The sequence below is a fragment of the Dufourea novaeangliae genome, unplaced genomic scaffold (genome assembly GCF_001272555.1).
Source record: "Dufourea novaeangliae isolate 0120121106 unplaced genomic scaffold, ASM127255v1 scaffold109, whole genome shotgun sequence".
Taxonomy (NCBI): Eukaryota; Metazoa; Arthropoda; class Insecta; order Hymenoptera; family Halictidae; genus Dufourea; species Dufourea novaeangliae.
The window spans coordinates 2,189,688-2,211,807 of record NW_015373997.1 but is presented as its reverse complement, the minus strand read 5'-3'; the positions used below and the strand labels follow the sequence as shown (position 1 = coordinate 2,211,807).

Sequence of the window (22,120 nt, the reverse complement as noted above, 5' to 3'; positions counted from 1 at the left end):
ATCCCGATTCTAGATCCGAGTCGATCGAACCGCCTCGACCTACTTTCGATTCCAAGCATCTGCGCTGGGCATTTTCAGTAGCCCCCTAAACTGTTTCTAATTCCCTGCAAGAACATCGCAACCATACTCCATAGGGACACAAGGATCGGAGGTCTACTACAAAATCCTCTAATCTCGTGATATTCAACACTCAGCTCCGTCAGCCATTAATTGTCCATCCCAATTCACTTCGAGAATCCTCTTCGACCCCAACAAAGCCTTAAGGGTGGAGTTCTCGAGAAGACTTCAGTCAGCTCGTTCCACGAAGCTACGCTGTCCACCTTCCAGTGAAAATGAACAGAGAACAATCGTAGGAGGAGGGGGGGGGTTAGAGCAAAAAATAGGACCGGAGTCCTTGGGAAAGGTAAGACAGGAGGAAGAAACGAAAGAAAGAAACAGCTTCTCGGTGTGCTGATCGTCGTTGCGGGCGCAACATTCACCAGGTCGCGAGCAGGGAGGAAGGCACCTTGGTGGGGAGGGCCTTCTGGTTACGAAGGGGACCCTCGTCCTGACTCCTGGCTACAAGGAGTAGGAGGAGGAGGGAGGGATACGCGAACGATTGCGCAACAATGCACCGCCACCTGCACTTGTTTCGTCACACAGCTTCAACTGGCTCTCGACGGTGGTTGGCCGGCTCGCATTACTTTCGCCAATTAAGCCCCGTGGACGGTCATTTGTTGTTCAACTTGAATATGAAATTCCATCGATTATTCGGAATTCCAGTCGAATGAATGCGCCGTGAGCACTCCGTAGGAGACCGAATGGTCCGGGGCCAAACGGGAGATCCTGTCTGTTCATCTTGTATGCATCTTCGCCGCGGAGAATCGATAATGTCTGTACCATGGATTTTTCTTTTATATATAGCATACTCTAAATAGTTTAATGGAATTTCTGTTTCATGTAGAAACAGACAGAATTCTTAGCGGGGTGAATATTAATCCCTGATTTTCTAATGTACTGGAAAATTATGGAATGGTGCTATTGCCAAGATGACCGTCTAACAACGCAGATATTAAAATTATCTTCTGTACGATATTCTTGATCAGCATCTTTAATCAAATTAGGAAAATCTTGATTATCGGAGACTTGAACCAAATTAAAACATGGATTTGCAAATTGTATGGTAATAAAGAATACACTCTTGAATGCTAAAAAGTCTAGTTTCCAGTTAGATTTAATTTTTCCAAAAGAAAAGCACGTAAAAGGTGTATACTTTTCTACGTGTCGAACATCTGTAGGTCCTTAAGGTAATCATCGGATATTAGTACAAACCTGGAGGAGTATGTCAAAGTTGAGGACACACAAATAGCAGATCACCAGACAGCAATGAAACATCGATTAAATTTCAATTATTTTAACCTCGTAATTTATAGGGAATATTGTTCATTGAACTGGTATTAATCTCGTTTACTCTTGGACCGTTCGTGCATTGAGGAATTTTAATTATGACGTCAATTATTCGAATTAAATATGCTGGTAAAAGTGTCTCCATTAAACTACTCGATTATAAATTAAACTTTATATACGATTTATAGTTAACAAGGACGACCAATATGAAGGGATTGACGAGACCGAAAAAGAGCTTTTGATAAATATCAATTGCCCGATTAAACTGATATTGAATTACATTCGAAACATTATAGGATTAGATGACACGAGTATGCTACTTATATTCCAGAGAAAAAAAGTAGAACTACCAAATTACTATTATATTATTGATACGAAAGAATGATTTAATACTTTCAGTTGAGTTTGACTTATGCGATGAAATTAACTGTTACTTAAAAAAAATATCCTTCTTTGAGCCTTCCACATCTGGCCTAAACATCTTTCACGCAAATTTAACGTATTTTATAGTTATGTACCAACGTGAGTATAAATAAATACATCATATAAAATATCATTTATTTCAAGTATAATGTTCCTAGGAGATGTGAACGGTAAAATCATAAATTTGACGACACTCATGACTGAAAAGGTGGCGAAAAGATGCACTGACTCGATATTAAAATCTCATACTTTACTGAAGAGAACTTCTTCTGCTAAATTTACGTCGAAGAAGAACAATAATATAAATAGGATTACACAATTCTAGTTATGATATTAAATATTTGAAATGTATTTTACTTTATATACAATGGTTATGAATAGCTTTGTCTTCAAAGAAAATCAATCGTGTTAAACAAAACAATAGTTGTCTAATGTTACAAAACTTTTACAGAAGGTCTTTATCAAGATCTTTGATAGTTTTATCAACTACAGTTATATTATGAAATTTCCCATGTCTTCCTAATCTTTCTGTAACAAACCTTTTGGCTCCTTTAACACCTTCCTCAAATACTAGATGGGAGGAATTATCCTTCTCAAACTGTAGAGCCTCTTCTAATTGTTTAGCATTAAATGTAGCATAGTGTGCAGAAGCACGATCTGCGAGCAATGTACTGTGAGGAAACTTCACAAGTGATTTAGCCAAGTTTACTGCATCACCTAGCACTGCAAATAAAATGATATTCTTTAGTTGAATATAATTGTAACTATATTCTGTATGCTACTGTGTATTACTGAAAATCCAATCGTACCTGTACCAACACTTGTATAGCGAGTAATTAAACCCCAGCTCAGTGCTTCTTCTGCAGAAACAGCACGACCTGTCAAGATTACTTCCATTGCTCTTGAATATCCAATTAAAGCAGGCAAGCGAACAGTACCACCACACAATATAGGAATACCAAAGCGTCTGTTTAAAAATCCTACTACTGCACTTTGTTCCATAACCCTTAGATCACACATTAAAGCAAGTTCAAATCCTACACCTACTGCATATCCATTTATAGCAGCAATTACGGGTTTCTTACATAATTCAACTTTATCTGCCTGTAAACAATTAATTAATTAAAATATGATATACCAAGCCTCTTATCCAGAATCACAAATGCAATTATCTTACCAATGGCCCAAATTGTGGTAAAACTTCTTCATTTTTATCATTATATTGTGCAATTTCTTTTAAATCGTAGCCACTACAAAAGTTACCTCCAATCCCATGAATTATACCGACTGTAGACTCTTGATCATTTTCAAATTTTTCTAATTCCTCCACTAATTCTTGTGCAGTGGCTACATCTAGGCAATTCTTTTTGTCAGGACGATTTATACCAATTGTGGTAACACCTTCAATATAGTCAATCAGAATATTCTTCTCTGAAATAATATATGTTTCCTATTACATGTAAAGAAAAATATGTTGCAAAATATGTGCTACCCTTGACAGTATTATTTCATTCTATTCTACATTTCATTTAGAATTTCCATACAATTATTTACCTCTTTGTTCTTCAGGCTTCGTGTTTTCAGCCGATTTAGAGGTTAACGATCTTCTTAGAAAATTTGTGCAGTACCGGTTCAATGTCCCTGATAGTCCTTTTAAAGAATGCATTTGTAACACAAAACTGTGTTCAGAATTCAATAAATATCACAAGATACACCTCCTGTACACTTATTACTTGCAGTAAATAACAGACCACTTAAAATACCTCCACTGCCATTTTGAACGTTTCAATCAGTTTGAATACCCATATTCCATTGGAGAAGAGTCACCGGAGTCACCGCTATGTACACAGGATGTAACAAAAATGTTGGAGAGCCCGGAAATGGGAGACTCATGGGGTAATTTCAAACAAGTTTTTCCTTAGCAATTATTATGCAAAGTGTTTAGGAAGAACAGACAAGCGTCAGTTCGAATTCGACAGTTGTACGAGCAACGGCAACAAAAAATCAAGTTTCAAGCGCACGTTGATGTCGACTCAAGTCATTTCACTATTGTTCACTCTCGTATCATCCACATGTATTTAATAACAACAGATTGAACCTGCTAGAGAGCAATCTGCATTTCATTACTCACATCTATCGTATGTCTCCAGGAATGAAAATTTCGGCGACAAACTTATGAAACCATTACGAAGCTTTGAAGACCGTACGGAAGATTTACAAGCTACAGAAGAGGAAATTATTTGCGATGGATAAATTACAATATTTAATAAGTCTGAATAATATTTAAGCACGACATGCGAGCGAGCCGCGGTATCGGTGCTCTCCGTCGGTTCCGACGCGTGCCGAACGGTCCCGGAGATGGCCGGAGCGGTCGAACGGGAGCGAGCGAGAGCGGGAGAGCGAGCCGCGGTATCGGTGCTCTCCATCAGTCCAACGCGCGTGACGTTGCGTCACAGAGTTTATTGACCTAGCCGTGTACGTATGTACCATGGCCGTACCATCTGGTGTTTGGGTCTTTCAAGGAAGAAGGTCGTTCAAGTCGGCAAAAACAATTCAACACGAACAAACCTGCGTACGCCCAATACATAATACATAACGGCGTTAGCTTCCTCACTTTCTCGTGAGCCGTCGCGAAGGGTGGTCGCGCGTCTCGTACTCGTCCTTTCTCTTGTTACTAACCTATTGTTTGTTGCAGGCATTCGACAACCATCAATTTATTTACTATCAATTTATTTACTGTGCATATTGTTGTGTCCCCTCTCTTGTTACTAATCCCTTGTATGTTACAGATGTTCGAGAATCATTGGCTTCGATATTTATCTTCTTATGTACTGTGTTTCATTTACTGTGATTTATTTATTGTGCATATTATTAATCTATTTACTGTGCATATTGTTGTGTCCCTTCTCTTGTTACTAATCCCTTGTATGTTACAGATGTTCGAGAACCATTGGCTTCGATATTTATCTTCTTATGTACTGTGATTTATTTACTGTGCATATTATGTATTCTATGTGTATTGTATAATGAAAAATATTTTTCCAAACAGTTATTCCATCGAAAGAAGACATCGATCAACGTCTACATCTTCAAAGCGTGCGTCTACCACTGCGTTAAGTTACTGTAAGTTAAACTTAAATCATAATTCGATATTCATTGTTATATTCATATTCATCATCACATCGTTTATTATTAATTTTAGTCTATCTATTAATAGACTTAAATTGTGATCAGCCATTGTGCATACCAAGTTATTATTAATTCATTTTGCTCGTTGATTTCTCTACACAGACTTGGGGTATGGGCAGTGGGTCTGTACCTATTATGGTACGGGCAGTGGGCCTGTGCACTAAGACTGTTTGCCGATCCCTCTGGTTTCTATTGAGAAGCCAGATATCGGACGTGTTTAGTCTTTGCCTGGTAAGTAGGATTTGGAGTAAAGGCTCGTGCGCGCCTGGGTACAACGTACCCGCCTACGGAGTAGACGGGAGTCTGCTCCGTAAAAGGACTCTGTTTTACAGGGGATCTCGCTTGCACTACCATACTTGGTCATGACCTGTGCTCGGGTCTGGTACGTAGGTGACCAGCCCAAAGGGCCTGGAAAGTGAGAGATGGATTCGGGTTTGCGAGGTTGCGCCCGTCTTTCCTATTTTCTTAAACCAGGTTCTGGCAACACTTTGATCGCGATACTTGTTCATACTGTAGTTTAACGTGGTTCATCGTAGAATTAATTTTTGGCTTGGTATATTAGGTGCGTAAACGAAATGATCGATGGAACTTTTTCCATTCCGTCTATCTCTTTCGTTTGAGTATTAGCGACTACATTGCGTTAAATTTGTTATTTCGTATTACTAGCATTAATTCGTATTAATTAGAATATTAAGATAATATTAGTTCTAAGCTGAAGAACGAAGACAACCGACGAGGGAACTTAGTTTTTTATAGGTTTAGGCTCAAGAAAGAAGTCATCCGCCGAGGGATTTTAGTATCGGTAGTATTATATAGTTAAGATTTAAGTAATTTATAAGGTTTATTGTGAAAGGTGGGTAGATGTAGAACTTGTGATTCCATCTACTTGCCTTGGGCCTCCACTCGCAGCAACCTCCTCGTGGTGAGGCCTGGGCAATCGGTATTGTCATCGGTAAAGTACTGTAAACTGAAGACAATATCGAGCTAATGGCTGCGAACTTCGAATCTATCTGATAAAACCACATTCTATAATACATCGAACTAGGATTATTTTAGAAATCGATATGAGATTCAAAGTGTAAATATGTCTAGTACTTTGAATGTTTTAGAAAATTATTCGAGATAAAGATGTATAGAACAACTGAAAATTACTTTAGATTCCTTTTCCTTATTCTGTAAATTCTTTGATTGGAATATGAATGCTGCTGGAAGTATGAACATTTTCACAGGACAATGATATAAATGGAATTTTAAAACTTTTTTAAGTGTTACAGTGATATTTCGTTGGCCTCCGTATTAAGTTCCGTACAAGTTTGCACGTTTTGCCACAGAGGCCGATACCAGTAAAAGGGACTGTTTAATTTAGGTCAACAATTAGTTAAATAAATATATACATTAAACTTTTATTAAAACAGATATGCTGATAATGTTTCATGAACTAAGGAATGATATTAAAAATTAACAATTTCATTACTGAAGGCAAATCGATACAGCTCGTATGATAGAAATTTATAATCAGTTTATAAAACAATCAGAAAATTTTTTTTATGTACAAAATTATAACTTACGAATAGTGTATTATAGAACAAGTCCTTGATACGAAAGACCATCAGCTTCCGGAGATTCCATCCTGTTTCTTAAATGTTCTAACGTATTAGCTAAATGCTTCTGAATTTGTTCCGTCTCTTCACTCACTTCTAAATTGGGAAGTTCTTCCCTAATTTTTGCAATTACTTGATTCAAAATTTGAACCGTTACCTAAAAACAATTACTACTTAATACATTATGCTCATTACTAAATATGTTCATTAAAAATTAAGCGACTCTCACTGCTGTATTTCCTTTCTCGTAGAAGTAAATATAATGATTAAGTAACTCAACGTAAAGTTGTACTTGAACTGAGGTATCCATGCACTGACTAGCTATTCTAATGCCTTTCTTCAAACAGTCTAGCACTTTATTGCCATCTTGCATCTGAAATAATTGTAATTTCAGTACATTTTCACCCATTTATATTGAAGACAAGTTGCTAATTACTTCTTTTCCTCCCGTTGCTAATGATTTGCCAGACCAGAATATATGAGAACAAGTGGCAACACCTCTACACTGATCCGGTTTTCTCAATAGCTTGCTAGCATACAAGGCACATTGATTGCGAACAGGTTCCGCATTCTCTTCGCTGAAACAACTCATTTGCTCAAATGTAGCAATAATTAATGTAATTGCTGCCAGCTGAGCTTTTGAATCACTTATTTCATCTTCATATATAGAAAATGCTTGACTCATGAATTCATAAGCAACCATTTCAAAATTATCAAAACGAATTTCACCGATTGCTATGGCACCCTGAAGGAATAGCCTTAACGGTAACTCAGCCAACTCGGCCTTCATTAATGCAGTGATAGTTGTGTGACAGAACTGAAATATTTTCTGACACTTCTTTTGCCACATTTCATCCTAAAAAGAAAAACGGACCAGGTTTAGAAAAAATCACGTTTAGAACAAATGTATTATCACATTAATAATTTACGAACTTGATCCTTTAATCCCTTGTATGTAAAAGCTAATTGATACGCCTGAAACACAATTGGCGGTAGAGTATATTTTATTCTCTTATTTCCACCGGCACTGAAGTGTTTCCTAGCAGCACTCAATATCATGTATTGTTGATCGGCTGTTTCAGCCTTAAAGTGGTGTATCAATCTACCAAGAAGACTTTGTTCTTCTGCAAAGTCTTCCGGATCTTCCTCTACATTAGGCTGATCTGGCTGATCTTGCACAAATGCAGACACCATAGAAAGCACTGCATCTACTTGTTCTTGAGTTGGTATTAAAGTTTCATTGTCCAAAATACTTGTTATTATATGCATAGCTATAATTGTTCTACCCTCATAATGAAAATACTCTAATAATGGAGCAAAATGTTCAAGTTTCAAAACTGTTAGTATATTCTTATAGTTATCTATTGGAATCTTCAGCAGTCTTAATAATTCCCTTGAGACACCAACGTTGTAGTCCGACCTGAAAATTGTTTATATTAATTAAGCTTTTAAGCATGTATGAATTCGATCTTGTATGTTTCCACTTACTTTATAACTACGTTTTGCTTTTGGAATATTTGAACAGTTGTTAATAACACTTTATCTACATAGTCTACTCTGTCAGGATAGCACTTGTGTGCTAAGTTGATGAGAGCTACTTGAAGGGAAACTACATCCTCCAGATCCATATCTTGCCTAGTCTAAAAAAAGTTAGTTCTATCAGTCAGAAGGAATAAAAGGATTAATGATTACCATTTAAAGGTTTTCTCAGACTTAAACTAGATAAGTAAGGATAGTTTAAAAATTGATAAGTTTGATCACATTTGTATCAACCTAGTGTAGTATCAGATCATCATAGTATGTAAAAGAAAAACTCGGTTAAAGACTTATATTTTCTTTAGTACCAACCTGTATAATGGTGGCAATTTGATCGCTAAACACATCAAAAAGCTTTACATCTTGTGGAATTCCTGGTGCTTGGTTCGGGCTACCTGGCCCTCCCACACCATCTGATCTTTGACTAAATGCTGCAAGACGGTCTATCAGTGAAATAATTATATTTTTTACATTTACACCATTTTGTAGCTCAGCGCAAGATTTCAAAAATGCGTTTAGTGTTTGTAAATGAAATTCATCAGGAAAAACCTAAAGTCATACAAATAAATAATTCATCACAAAACTATTATACAATACTTTTAATTATTTCCAAATTTATTTACTTGAATTATACACTCCATAAGATATTCTTGTGCAATTGCATCTCTACAACTCACTACTTGTTCCAGTATTCCTGGCAAAACAAGCTGAAAATTATCTTCTTATTAGTTAGTTATTTTAAAACATCTTAGCAATTAAAATGTATTGGATATCCACCTTTTTATATTTATCTAAAGTTACTGATTCCAACTGACTAAGTCTTACAAGATTAGTTCCTACTAAAATTCTAAGTTCTTCCCTTTCTCGTTCTCTTCTTTGCCTATCTCTACTATGACCTTGATGTTGCATGCGCACCCATAATTTATTCATTTCTGCGAAATTCATCAAGACAAAATCTATGCTGTCTCGAACCTAAGGGGGAGCACAATTTAATTTACATATTCAAAATTTGATTCCCTCCAATACATACACTGCCATCCTCATCGTCCCCTTCTGCAACATCTGGTAAAATATTACGAGTACACTGTAATAAATAATTCCTTAAGAAAAGACCCCTTAAAGGATGTTGGACACCCCTACACATTTCCACCAAATCTCTTAACAAATCTCTTTTTAAACCAGGAGTTGTTTTTATATATACTAATCCAACTGTGATAAGCAAATATCTAAAATATTGAATACATTATCAATAAACCTTGATTAATGACAGATGTATCAGAGATGATTTATTATATTTGTGTTATCATGATGTTTATACATCAGACTTACAGTCTAGGCACAATATTGCCAACATATTGCACCAATTCATATAAATCTGTGACTTTCCTTCCTTTCTGAAATTCATCTAACAAGTAAAGTTCCAAGTGTCTCAATTCATCTGTAATAGCCATATCTAAGATTAAATGTAAGAAGAATAATTGTATTAGCCCAAGAACTCTTAGAAAGGATTTACAATTACAGGTATACAACTAAGTTTGTGAAGGATACATAGTTCATAGTAACTCTTTGGACTAAGAAGCGAAGTTCTAAGTTCCCCCAACATTGTGGAAGCATGTTTCAAGGCATCCATCAATTTGGACTTATCCAGGCAATGTTTCATTTGGAAAGCTTGTACTTTGACCACACCAATCGCATCTTCAAGTAGTTTATCTTGCTCTTCTACTCCAGTTATGGCAGGTGTCATTGGCTGTGAAAAAAACAAAGATACCTACCAGGAATACCAGGTAGTACCATGCTAGGTAAGCCATTCAATGCGAGCATGCGCTATTTATACATATACAATAGCAAGGGCAAGGAGAAACCTCCTGTAGTTGTAAATCTACCCACCATTTAATGAGAAAAGCTTAGTAAATTATTTAAAAAGCAGAATATCTAATGTCATTATACACTCATAGTAAATGGGTATAATAAAAAAGATGGGTGTTGCAGTTTTGAATACCAAATTCTGATTACATTTAGCACAAAATTACAGCTGGAGGTTATAATTCGAACGAAATGTCACACAATAAAATAAACGAAGAAACAAGAAGCAAGAATATCAGTCGGACTTTAAACATCGACAAGCTCTTAAATATAAACTATAAACAATTAAATTTTTACAACAGTTAACCTTCATGACATTCAGATAATATCTCCAACGATAGCTGCTTGTATTTTCATTGAAATTCGAATGGCAATTAGTCAACTAATTCCGCAAGCATGGGTTTCGCATGCTCCTTGAAATGAAATCCGTACTTACCATTTTTTTTCCAAGTACTTGACGTCGTTTCTCGCACTCGAAACACCTACCACAAAAGTGACACACACTATATAATACAACTACATACAGATTTTATGTACCCGCACGAGCAAACTCGACTTCCGCTAGGGGAAAAAGTGGCGTTGAAGAAGGGCCTCCTAAAATTTGGTATCGGGAATTATTGAAATTTATGTCAAATTAACATTCGATTTAAAATTTATTTCAGTACTTGAAATAAATTTATTAAGTGGTAGGAGGTCTTTTCCTTACGTCACTTTTTTTCCTAGTGGAAGCCAAGTTTGCTCGTAGGTGTACATAGAAAACCGCATTGCTGTTATAGCATCTGCGGACAAACTGTTGCACACATTCTGATAGTAACAATTAATACTGTTATTTTAACTTAAGACTGTGGTTCTATAAATATTTTTAATTTAAATAAAGCAGTTTTCAACATGATCTAATAATAAAAAGTTGTAACTACAGAATGATTAAGGATTTTTATTTACAAATATTATACTTATGGTACTGTACATATACATACAAGATTACATTTAAGAGTAATCATCACATACAAGATTATCCAAAGGGAGTATACTTGTACTGACCGGCTCCTATTGAATAAACAGTTCATTTTTTTAATCAGAATTTTTTAATATGCACTGATCATAAACTGTAAAATATCAATTAACCTTCAGTGATTTCATATACATATCCAATTCATCCTCAGATTCAACTTCATTTGTTCCTTCAGTTGGACCTACATTCTCAGGAGATTCTGCATCAAAATACTTGTCTTCTTCATCTTGAGTTCTCAAATCTATATTGTCAAATGCTTCATTCTCATCTACAGTACTGAAATAATAGAAAAATATTCTTAAAAGTGGAGTTATAAATTGAAATATCAAAGCTAAAAGAAAGATTTTATAGATACCTATAATCAAAATCAGAATCTTTTCCTTCTAAAAAGTTGTGATACATATTACTCACAAATTCTTGCTTCAGCATTTGTTTCTCCATGTTTGAGATATTGTATAAGCCTTTATTTAATGATTTCCCCACATTTACATTATGTATCTGATTCTGCAATTCAGGTAATTCACCCCACTCTCCACCATGTTCTTCATTATAGTTTAAATGCTCTGCAATGAAAGTATCATCATCTTCTTCATCTGATTCAGTTTCTTCCATTACACTCTGCTCTTCCTCCTCTTGTAACTTTTGTTTTTGTTTTACTGCATCTCTCTCAATGTTTTCCATTAGAAGATTTACAAAAGTAATATTCTTGGTATCTATGTTGTCCCTTCTTTTCTTATCCTCTTCAGTCATATATTGTCCAACTAGGTGGTCATATAACAATGGATTTCGTTTCATCATCTCAGATTCACTGAAGTATTCTCCCTGTTCTATTAAACTTTTTAAAGCTTGGTATCTTCTGTTTCTTACATCAGTTTGTCTTGTCCAATTGTTAAAATATCTCTGTAGTCGATTAATATGATAGGAGACCTCATAGTCTTCGTCTTTTTTTTTTTCAAAATACTTTAAATGTTCTTCCTTCATGTAATGCCCGAATTTAGATAAGAATAAACAGTAGCTCTTTTTTAGTACATTATGTGCAATATTTAGTTTTTCTTCGAATGTTAAGTCTGGATCATCCTTTTGTTGGCTCTTGAAGATTGCTTTGCTGTTGGCTACATGGTTTAATAGCTCTTCTTCCAACCTCGTATTTTCCTCTTTTTCATTTTGCAAATTCTGCCCTGAATTTTCATTATCTATTTCAGTTAAAATTACCTCTGGTCTGTAATCTTGCGTGTTTTCCTTCTGGTTCATTTCTAACCAATATATGTAATCAGACTATAGAATTCATTTATTAATCAATAGCCTAAACAACATAGTACATGTAATTATTGACCTATTAATGAGCAGTTTTCTACTCACAGTTTGATGTTCATCGATAATTTAGTTTACGGTAAAAAAAGTTATGTTTAAAATCCTTTTTATTTTAATGTTTTCCTCTACGTGCTCACACATACCGATTGTTATCAGATGCGTCATCTAAGTACACTGGCTGTCATTAGAAACCTAACCAACAAGTTTACTCCAATATGAAGTTAATTTGAAATATGATACTCCGCAAAACGTTTAAAAAATATTAAATTATACCTACACGTATACTCTTATTATGCATACTAAGATATATGTTTCACGGGTGAGTATTTTGTAAAAGATTTTGTAGTAAATAAAATAGTTTGATGGAATTGTCCTGCTTCTATTTAAACTACTTTCTAAGTCTGAATGATATGCTTAAAATGAAAAGTAATACAAGTTTAATGTAATAGTAATTGTTGTTTTACTTATTGAAGTAGTTATAGGACATTATATCTTTTTAAAGCATAAAGTGAACTCTATGTTCTACGCTGCTGTGATTTTCTAAAAAGTTAAATTCTCCTTCAGTTTTAAAATGGTAGTTCAGTGCTATATATATTCCTGATATTTTTGTAGCTTTAAAATATGGATAATAATTGGTTAAATGATGGAGTTAAAGAGTCATGGAAATGGAATTGGACAGAATTATGTGGATATCATGGAGGCATGGAGCCACTAAATCCAGAAACACATGATCTCGATGTGTGTTTCCAACAATTATGCCTCCAGGTGATTCAACATTAGTACATTAATGGATATTATATATATGTTGTGTATAGTGGTAACTTTATATTCATTGGATATTTTTCTTGTAACTTTCAGATTCCAGTTTTAATCTGTATTGCAATAATATCAGCATATCATTGTGGAAAAAGAAATTCATATTCCTCTCATCATCATGGCCCAAATTCTGTCATATACTTGAGAATTTTAATTACAATGTGCCTTGTATTGCTTCCTATAGTCAGGGCATACATTATTCTAGTTAATACTAAAGTTGCTCCACCAAACATTGTGCCATTTGATAATAATTCAGTGTCACATGAATCAGTCATAGCATCATACAAAAATCAAGATTCACTCTTGACCCCATTGAATATAATAGATCATATAAAAGAAGGACTGAATCGTACTATAGATTATACAAAATCAATTTTGTTTCCATCAAGTAATATTCAAAATGTAACTGAATATTCTGTCACCCCTAATACGCAAGATTACAATGCAGTATCAGATATAGTTAAAGATGATGTAACATCTGCCAAACCCATTGATTATCTAGTGGCAGGTATTGAAGGATTAGCATGGGTTGTTCATCTTTGTTTTATATTAAGTTTAAGAAAGGGCAGAGATTTTAATCCACGTGGTCCTGTGACAATTCGAGCATTGATACTTCTGCTAATTGTTATTTCCATATTGCTATTAAGAAGTCACATCAAATATAATCCACAACATGATGTTTTGCCAAATTTGTCATTGGGATTTAGTATCAGTGTAGTCACTCTACTAATACTCTATGCTATAACGCTGATACCAGGTCATTATAGTTTACAAGATATGAGATCATCCAGATTTAATGAAGTAAGTCATTATAAGTTGTTTGCTTTCAATGTAGTGGTTCATAGTATTATCAGTGATTAGTGTTTTCCACATGCTTATCAGTGTAGAGATTTCAAACATGTATTGCCAAATACATGTGCTGTTACCAAATTGACTATGATATCTAAAACCATGGGTTATTAAGTAAACACAGATATCACAGATCAGTGAAAAATATGTTCATAGATAGGAGAACGGACTGCACTGTTAAGTACTCCTAATTCTTCTTACGTAAGATTCCCAGAGGAACAGGACCCAACTTACCTTGGGACTGCTATGGAGGATGTAACAGCAACCTCTAAATTTGTATTTCATTGGGTAAACCCATTAATGGAGAAAGGTGTTCGTGGTTTATTAAATCACTCAGATGATCTATTCGACTTACCAGAATATATTAGTACTAATGCAATTAGTCAGAAGCTTGACAAACATTTGCAAAATATGGTAAATTTAATATTCCACTACCTGTGATAATTTGCTGAAAGCAATAAATGTTCTTAAATTTATAATGCATTATAGCCCGGAAATATAAATAACAGAATGGAAAATACTGAATTAGTGGTGGAAACAGATGTAGGAACTGTTAGAAACAAAATGACATTGTTGCATTTACTGCACAAATGCTTTGGATGGGAATTTTATTCAGTTGGACTATTAAAATTTATTACTGACTGCACTTCATTTATGGGACCAATATTATTGAATAAATTGGTTGGTTTTATTGAAGACAAGAATGAATCTATCTCATATGGATATCTGTATGCATCATTAATATTTATTAGTGCTTTAATAGGTAGGCATGAAAGTAGCCTAAGTAATATCTGCAGCTTTTGTATTTTTATCTTTATTTTAATTTTATTTTTATTTTTATAATCGACTGTGTATGTGACATAAATTATAACAATATTATTGTTTTAGGGGCTTTCTGCAATGTTCACTTTACGTTTTGGATGTCTGTTGTTGGTTTAAAAATCCGATCTACTGTCATTACTTTATTGTACAGGAAGACTGTACATTCCTCAAGTGTTCAGTTAAAGCAACAATTTAATTTTGGTGAAATCGTTAATTTTATGAGTACAGATAGTGATAGACTAGTTAATAGCTGTCCAAGTTTTCATGCATTCTGGAGCATACCATTACAGGTAATCTCTTAGTATAATTTTGTATGCATGAGTTTACTCGTAAACACTTGAAATTTTCAATATTAGTATCTATTAGATGTATTTTGCTCTTTGTCGCGGGTAGTAAGAACATTTTATGTTCATATTTTCCAGTTGGTTGTGACATTGTATCTTCTGCATGAGCAAATAGGAATTTCATTCTTAGCTGGGGTTACTTTTGCAATAGTGCTTATACCAATAAATAAAGTAATAGCAACTAAAATTGGCGAGCTTAGTACGAAATTAATGGAGTACAAGGATCAAAGGGTCAGACTTACAGGGGAAACACTTCGTGGAATAACTACAATCAAGTTGAATGTCTGGGAAGATCATTTCTTACGGAACATTATTAGTTAGTATATTCTCATGTATTTCATTATTATTGGTCATTGCTCTTCATATGTAACCTCTCATTGTATTTTTTGCTCAGAATTGCGAGACAACGAAATCAAATACTTAAGTGGTAGAAAATATTTAGATGCACTATGTGTTTATTTTTGGGCTACAACACCTGTGTTGATTTCTATATTAACATTTGCAACATATGTCCTTCTTGGAAATAAACTTGATGCAAAAACAGTTTTTACTAGTATGGCATTGTTGAATATGCTAATAGGTCCACTAAATGCATTTCCCTGGGTACTGAATGGACTTACAGAAGCTTGGGTATCACTTAAAAGAATACAAAGAATGTTAGATGTAAGTGGAAGTTGTGGTCTGATAATGAAATTGAAGTTACGCAAGGAGTTCTACTTTCATTACAAATTTTTTGAATCCAGTTACCAGATGTTGATATATCATCATATTATTCAGAATGTACGCCTGAGTTAGATATAATGATGCAAAATGTAATGCTGGTTGTAAATACCAAGCATAATACAGAAGAAAATGGTTTAAATGCATCTGAAAATATAACAATTCCATCTTCTAGTTCTGACTCGAGGAAAACTGTAACATTTCAAGATGATGGTAAATTTAGCCTACATGATATCAATATTACAGTTCCAAAGGTAATAGAATAATAATGGTATGACATAATTCTCTGTAGGTTTACAAACTGTTGGATTTAGAAATAGTCGATTATAAACTAAAACGATATTGTTCTTCTGAACTAAACACATTTTGTTCTAGGGACACTTGATTGGGATTATGGGAGAAGTGGGTAGTGGAAAGTCGTTGCTTTTAGACAGTATTTTAAGTGAAATTATTAAAGTCCGTGGTACAATAGCAGTAAGTGACGTTGAAAAGGGTTTTGCATATGTAAAGCAAAACCCTTGGCTCCAACGCGGTACCATTCGAGACAATATTCTTTTTGGAAAGTCTTATGATTACAACAAATACAAGTAAGTATTAGAATACAGAAAAATTGGTGTACACAAATTCTAATACAAAATGATGTCCAATAGGACTATCTTAAAAGCATGCGCCCTTACTGCTGATTTGAATTCCCTGCCTAAGAAAGATTTAACAATTATTGGTGAGGCAGGAAGCACTTTGAGTGGAGGACAAAAGACCCGAATTTCTTTGGCACGAGCTGTTTACGCGGATAAAGATATTTATTTATTAGACGATATTTTAGCGACTCTAGATACAAAAGTTGCTAGCTATATATTTCAGCATGTTATTTTAGATTTATTGAAAAACAAAACCAGATTAATATGCACTCATCAAACTCAATATCTAGTTCATGCAGATTTAGTGGTGGAAATGTTAAAAGGCGCGATAATTAATCAAGGTAAACCAAGTGATGTTTTACCTGACTTGGAAGACTACTTATTATCTTCAGACTCTTATGAATCAAAGCTAGATATTACATCTATCAACGACTTACCGAGAGAAATGTACCAGGCTGACACATTTGAGAAAGATCCTTTGTTAGACAAAGAAATTACAGAGAAAGGAACTGTGCAGTTTGGAGTCTATACATGCTATCTTAAGGCTATGGGTCGCTATATAACAATTTCAATACTTGTTTCTATGCTCTTAATGCAAAGTTCGAAGAATATGACAGACTTGTGGATGTCTTATTGGGTTACTCATGCTAATACCACATCAACTAATACTACGGATAGACCAAGTTTGCTACAATTGGAATATAACTTTAATGATTACAGTCTAACTACTGATTATTATTTAACAGTTTATGCTTTATTAGCTGTATTTAATTCATTATTTACATTGATGAGAGCATTCGTGTTTGCATACGGAGGAATTCAAGCAGCTATTGCTATCCACAAGAAGCTTTTAAAAATCGTTGTACGGGTATGTAACTTTACAAGAAATAAATAACCATCGTTTTGTATTATACACTAAACGTAGAATACAATTTTAGGCTAAAGCTGCATTTTTCGACATTCAACCCTTCGGTAGAATCATTAACAGATTTTCATCGGATACATATACGATTGACGATACTCTACCCTTTATTGCTAATATTTTATTCGCACAACTGTTTGGTTTGTTTGCAACAGTTATTGTTACTACATACGGCTTGCCATGGATACTATTAGTGTTAGCTCCACTCATTCCAGTGTACCATTGGATTCAAAATCACTACAGGTACATTGATTTTTCCGATTCCTGTATAGAGCTTTTAAAGAAGAGTATTTGATTAATATTTTGTTCAGACTAACGTCAAGGGAATTGAAGCGCTTATCGAGTACAGCACTTTCACCATTGTACGCTCATTTTAATGAAACCCTACATGGACTTTCCACTATAAGAGCTTTTCGCAACATACCACGTTTCAAACAAGAGAATGAACTGTTACTGGAAGTCAGCCAAAAAACGCAATTCGCGTCCATCGCTGTCAGTCAGTGGCTTGCATTAAGACTGCAACTTATTGGGGTGGCTCTCTTAGCTGGAGTGAGCAATATAGCAGTTCTACAACATCAGTATAACATAGCAGATCCTGGCTTGATAGGTCTCGTTATTACTTACGCGTTATCTGTAACTGGATTGTTGTCTGGCGTAATAAATGCATTTACGGAGACTGAGAGAGAGATGATCGCGGTCGAACGTGTAAAACAGTATCTCGAGAACGTTCCCGTAGAATCTGTTAAAGGTGATAATCCACCTTATGCTTGGCCGAGCCAGGGTGTAGTTGAATTCAAAGAAGTCGTTTTGCAGTATAGGTAACAAATACCGCTAATCCGAGATACTCGTTACAATACGAGTATCTGATACATAACGTTGGGTATATTTTACAGAGAGCATTTGCTGCCATCGCTGAACGGCGTAACGTTCTTTACGCGACCAGCAGAGAAAATTGGAGTTGTCGGACGCACAGGTGCTGGGAAGAGTTCCTTGTTTGCTTCGTTGTTCAGGTTAACGGAAATTACTTCTGGCATTATATTAATAGACAATGTTAATATACAGAGTTTGCAGCTGAACGCATTAAGGTAAGATTCTCTGATACCTACTTCGATGTAATGAATAATATTGTAGCCAAAAGATTTTGGGATGCCCTTTCACTTTTTCGAGGTACAGATAAAGAGAGATAGTTAAATTATGTAGGATGGGAGTAGTAGTTTCGAGCATTTAAAATCTAGCGATTCTAATAACTGTAAACGTAACGGAACTGAAATTATTTCAGATCTCGATTAGCCATCATACCACAGAATCCATTTCTTTTCTCGGGTACAATAAGGGAAAATCTAGATCCATTAAATCAGTATCCAGATTTACACATATACAAAGCGCTGGAGAAATGTAAAATACATTCGTTGGTGTATCGTTTGGGGGGTTTTGGTGCTGCTTTAGACGAATGCGGCAGCAATCTAAGTGCGGGACAAAGGCAACTGTTCTGCTTAGCTAGAGCTGTTTTGCACAATGCCAAGGTATCGTTATCGGTTTTCCTAATTAGAAGTTGTCGGGGTAATGTATTCTGTATAATTTCCACTCTTTAATCACCTTCTGTAGATAGTCTGTATCGACGAAGCTACGGCGAATGTTGATCAAGAGACGGATAAATTTATTCAGACGACAATAAAGTCTTCCTTCCAGAGTGCTACGGTCATCACTGTAGTATTATATCGTTTTCGTTTTAGAGTTCTTGTAATGGGAGAGGGGGAAGTTCTAGAGTTCGACGAACCAAATCTGTTGGTTCAAAATATTGACTCCCACTTTTATCAACTAGCAAGTCAGGAGTTCTCCGGCAGAGAATGAAAATTGCTTCGTACAGTATCTTACGATGAGAATATTTATTTTTGTCTTCGCGACGAACTATATCGCATGTACATTCAACGTGTCATAGTGTTTAGGATTACTGACGGTATTGAGCGCAACGCGCCTTACACAAGAGGACTGTATTTTACCAGATAAATGTAATTATTTTCGTACGAGTCTTCAAGGGCTGTAATTTAGTCTGTAAGGAAGTGAATAGAATGACGATTGAGGAAACGTTTTATGACATTGTGATAAAATGTGAGCTGTTTCTTTATCGTCTTTCAATTTGCGTTATATTTAAATTGTATTGAAGACTAGACTACCTCGCTGTAATTTTGTATACGGTTGCCAATACACGCGAAAAGTCAACAAAATCGATGTATCCCTTTTTGTGACGATCCAGTTCTTTGAATACGGTTTCCCAGATCGAGGGTGAAATTTTTAGGCCGACCAACGTACTTGCCGAAAAAAAGTCGTCCACTACTAAATATCCTTTATCTAAAGGAAAAATTCTTTTAGGATTAGGATTATCTGATTTTACGGCCAAAAGAGTCATACAGTCTTTATCCAGTAACGTGAACAATATTTCCGGATTAACATGCGCATCATCCGTAAAATGTTTCGTGGATACCCAATGTTCAAATTCTTCATAGGAAACCCTATCAGTGGATTCAAAAGCGTGTTTTATTTCTACCTAAAAACGAAAAAAACGAAAATTGAGACAATAGAGTCCTTTCCCTAAATGTAAATATTCCACTCAAAATTTTACTTTCTCCGGGCAATGCCCAAAAACTGCCGTCATGGCGATCTTATATTGCCGTTTCGTCAACGATCCGGTGGCCTCTGCGTCAGCGTACTCGAAAGCCTACAAATTCATACGGATATGTAGCTTTTTAAAAGTTTCGTAATTTTCCTTCGTGTAATTTCACCTTTCTGACACGCTCCTTGTAAACGTTCGGCGTCATTTCTCGTTCACACCGTGGACTGAATCGAGCTGGAAGGAAATTTCCTTGAGCGACTTCCATATCAAGCGATCCTCGATGAAAGCGAGGTGTTGCTTGTCCCGAGACGGTGTGTATCGGTCTTTCACGCGAGTAACTCGACCGGCACCACGCATTATGTCGTAATTAAAGCGGGGCCCTCCTTTCAAACGGCCGGTATTTGTAATATTCATCGCGGAGCCAATTAACGTCGCCGCGGGACACGCACACGCGTGCTTGTCTCGCGGCGGTTGTGCGTTGCACACGGGATGACATAACGTGTCTGCTGTATCCGGTATTCAGCCGCGTCGCATTTTCGCGATCTCTCTGTCATCGTTCACCGCCGGCTGAAAACTAATGAGCTGAAACCCCGGCTGATTTTGTGTCCCGTGTTTTTTTAATTACCCGCCATTTAAATCTCCCTCGCCTTCGTTCGGGTCTTCCTTTTCTCTTCGAGAAATGATATTATTTTTCAAGCGTATGCACCCGACCACGGATGAAGCGGGAGAAACGGAAAAGGACGACAACCATTACCGCGTGATCGTCTGTCGCGTGTTTCCTTAGCCCCTCCCCAACGATTCAATAAAATTTACACGCGTATTTAGCTATTTTTTTCGACGTCGATTCGGCTGAAGATGAGACTCAAGTACCACCACGCACCTGCAGCTGCTGGGAGACAGTTTCGTATCGATCCTCCGGTTTCAATCGTGGAATTCCGGTTTTGTTGGTTCGGTCTGTCGCGATGATTGCGAAGAAGCCGCGTAATGCGTCCAAGGCAAACTAGACAATGAACCTGCGAGACGGATTCGCTGATCTTCTCGCGTTGATAACGCGACAATCGAAAGTCTTCTGCGCTGTACTTTCTTTATTTTTTTTATAGATATATAGTGACATCAGTATCGTAGGGATCGCGTGGTTTTTTCTGAATTGTCTTTTATTTGTGCTTCTATGGATAAATGAAGTGATTTTCATAATTTCTCGTCTCGTCGCAACAGGCAATGCTCTTCCCTCCTGTTCCCGACCAGATGGGCATCTAGGCGAGACAGTGCGGTTCGGTTCCTTTTTTTTTTCTCCGCTCAGGTTTGTAAAAGCCGCGAGAAGCCGCCACCATTGAAACATGTGTGTTTCCAGCGTAAAGCACAGGCAATCTCGACTGAAAAGCAAGACTTACGAGCGACGTTATGTCAGCGGCCGATACTCTCCCGACAGTCATCGTAAAACCGGCCGCCAAGAAAGCGTTCAATTCACGTCGTAAAGAATAACTTTGTAATACGAATATTCACGTTGCGAAGCATAACTTTACTATGCACTAATAGCTTTATCGTAGTTATTTTATTATTTAAATCTATTTGTATACATTTGTAGATTTTTCGTACTCAAAGTCACATGAAGGTCACACTATGGTAGGTCATTGGATTGGTCTTGATCTCAATCTATTACGCCACGGATAAAGAAATATCAATGACCTTGAAATTTCGAAAAAAATATGACTGAGAAAAATTTTTACTTATCACAGTATTTGTTCCTAACTAAATAATACATTCTCCTCACATTGTTTTGTATCTTCAAGAACAAGTGGCACATTGAAGGTGCTCACATTAGGTGGGACACTATATTGTATTATGATCCTACTTTCCAATATTGTTACGATCATTGATTGTTAACTGGTTGCCCGAATGTTATTTATTGCTCGCGTAAAAATTATATCCTGAGAATAATATCAGAATCTATAACTATTGAATCAATGCTTTCTCTATTTTTTTTTTTTTCTATTAACGGCGGTAAAAGATTGAGCGACGTACGAGCGAAGGTAATCGTGAAATAAACGTCGCGACGACTCAAACCCTACGGATTTCC

The 22,120-nt window shown here is 35.9% G+C and overlaps 5 protein-coding genes across 5 annotated transcripts; 1 reads left to right on the top strand and 4 right to left on the bottom strand.

The window, feature by feature from the left end:
- Positions 1-2,202: 2,202 nt before the first annotated feature.
- LOC107188036 (carnitinyl-CoA dehydratase-like) lies at positions 2,203-3,765 on the bottom strand. Its single transcript, XM_015576259.1, has 4 exons — positions 3,364-3,765; positions 2,987-3,240; positions 2,619-2,913; positions 2,203-2,532 (listed from the first exon to the last, which is right to left on the bottom strand). Exons 1-4 carry the CDS (start codon positions 3,473-3,475, stop codon positions 2,255-2,257), a joined length of 939 nt encoding a protein of 312 aa, XP_015431745.1. The 5' UTR covers positions 3,476-3,765; the 3' UTR covers positions 2,203-2,254.
- Positions 3,766-6,576: 2,811 nt separating this feature from the next.
- Positions 6,577-10,459, bottom strand: LOC107188013 (vacuolar protein sorting-associated protein 35). The gene is made up of 12 exons (XM_015576234.1): positions 10,435-10,459; positions 9,684-9,903; positions 9,465-9,588; positions 9,166-9,361; positions 8,913-9,107; positions 8,759-8,842; positions 8,448-8,684; positions 8,088-8,239; positions 7,533-8,019; positions 7,036-7,455; positions 6,829-6,972; positions 6,577-6,756 (listed from the first exon to the last, which is right to left on the bottom strand). Exons 1-12 carry the CDS (start codon positions 10,435-10,437, stop codon positions 6,577-6,579), a joined length of 2,442 nt encoding a protein of 813 aa, XP_015431720.1. The 5' UTR covers positions 10,438-10,459.
- A 501-nt stretch (positions 10,460-10,960) lies between these two features.
- Positions 10,961-12,390, bottom strand: LOC107188038 (coiled-coil domain-containing protein 97). The gene is made up of 4 exons (XM_015576263.1): positions 12,370-12,390; positions 11,366-12,285; positions 11,124-11,286; positions 10,961-11,045 (listed from the first exon to the last, which is right to left on the bottom strand). The coding sequence occupies exons 2-4, from the start codon at positions 12,259-12,261 to the stop codon at positions 10,986-10,988; spliced, it is 1,119 nt and encodes a 372-aa protein (XP_015431749.1). The 5' UTR covers positions 12,262-12,285; positions 12,370-12,390; the 3' UTR covers positions 10,961-10,985.
- A 552-nt stretch (positions 12,391-12,942) lies between these two features.
- On the top strand, positions 12,943-19,311 carry LOC107188015 (multidrug resistance-associated protein 7). Its single transcript, XM_015576236.1, has 15 exons — positions 12,943-13,086; positions 13,180-13,938; positions 14,143-14,400; positions 14,476-14,749; positions 14,875-15,098; positions 15,231-15,468; positions 15,547-15,815; positions 15,896-16,126; positions 16,248-16,459; positions 16,523-17,378; positions 17,449-17,675; positions 17,744-18,250; positions 18,326-18,517; positions 18,712-18,955; positions 19,038-19,311. The coding sequence occupies exons 1-15, from the start codon at positions 12,943-12,945 to the stop codon at positions 19,281-19,283; spliced, it is 4,881 nt and encodes a 1,626-aa protein (XP_015431722.1). The 3' UTR covers positions 19,284-19,311.
- Positions 19,312-19,462: 151 nt separating this feature from the next.
- LOC107187964 (EF-hand calcium-binding domain-containing protein 11-like) lies at positions 19,463-20,248 on the bottom strand. Its single transcript, XM_015576173.1, has 4 exons — positions 20,213-20,248; positions 20,053-20,148; positions 19,842-19,977; positions 19,463-19,781 (listed from the first exon to the last, which is right to left on the bottom strand). Exons 1-4 carry the CDS (start codon positions 20,246-20,248, stop codon positions 19,603-19,605), a joined length of 447 nt encoding a protein of 148 aa, XP_015431659.1. The 3' UTR covers positions 19,463-19,602.
- Positions 20,249-22,120: the final 1,872 nt, after the last annotated feature.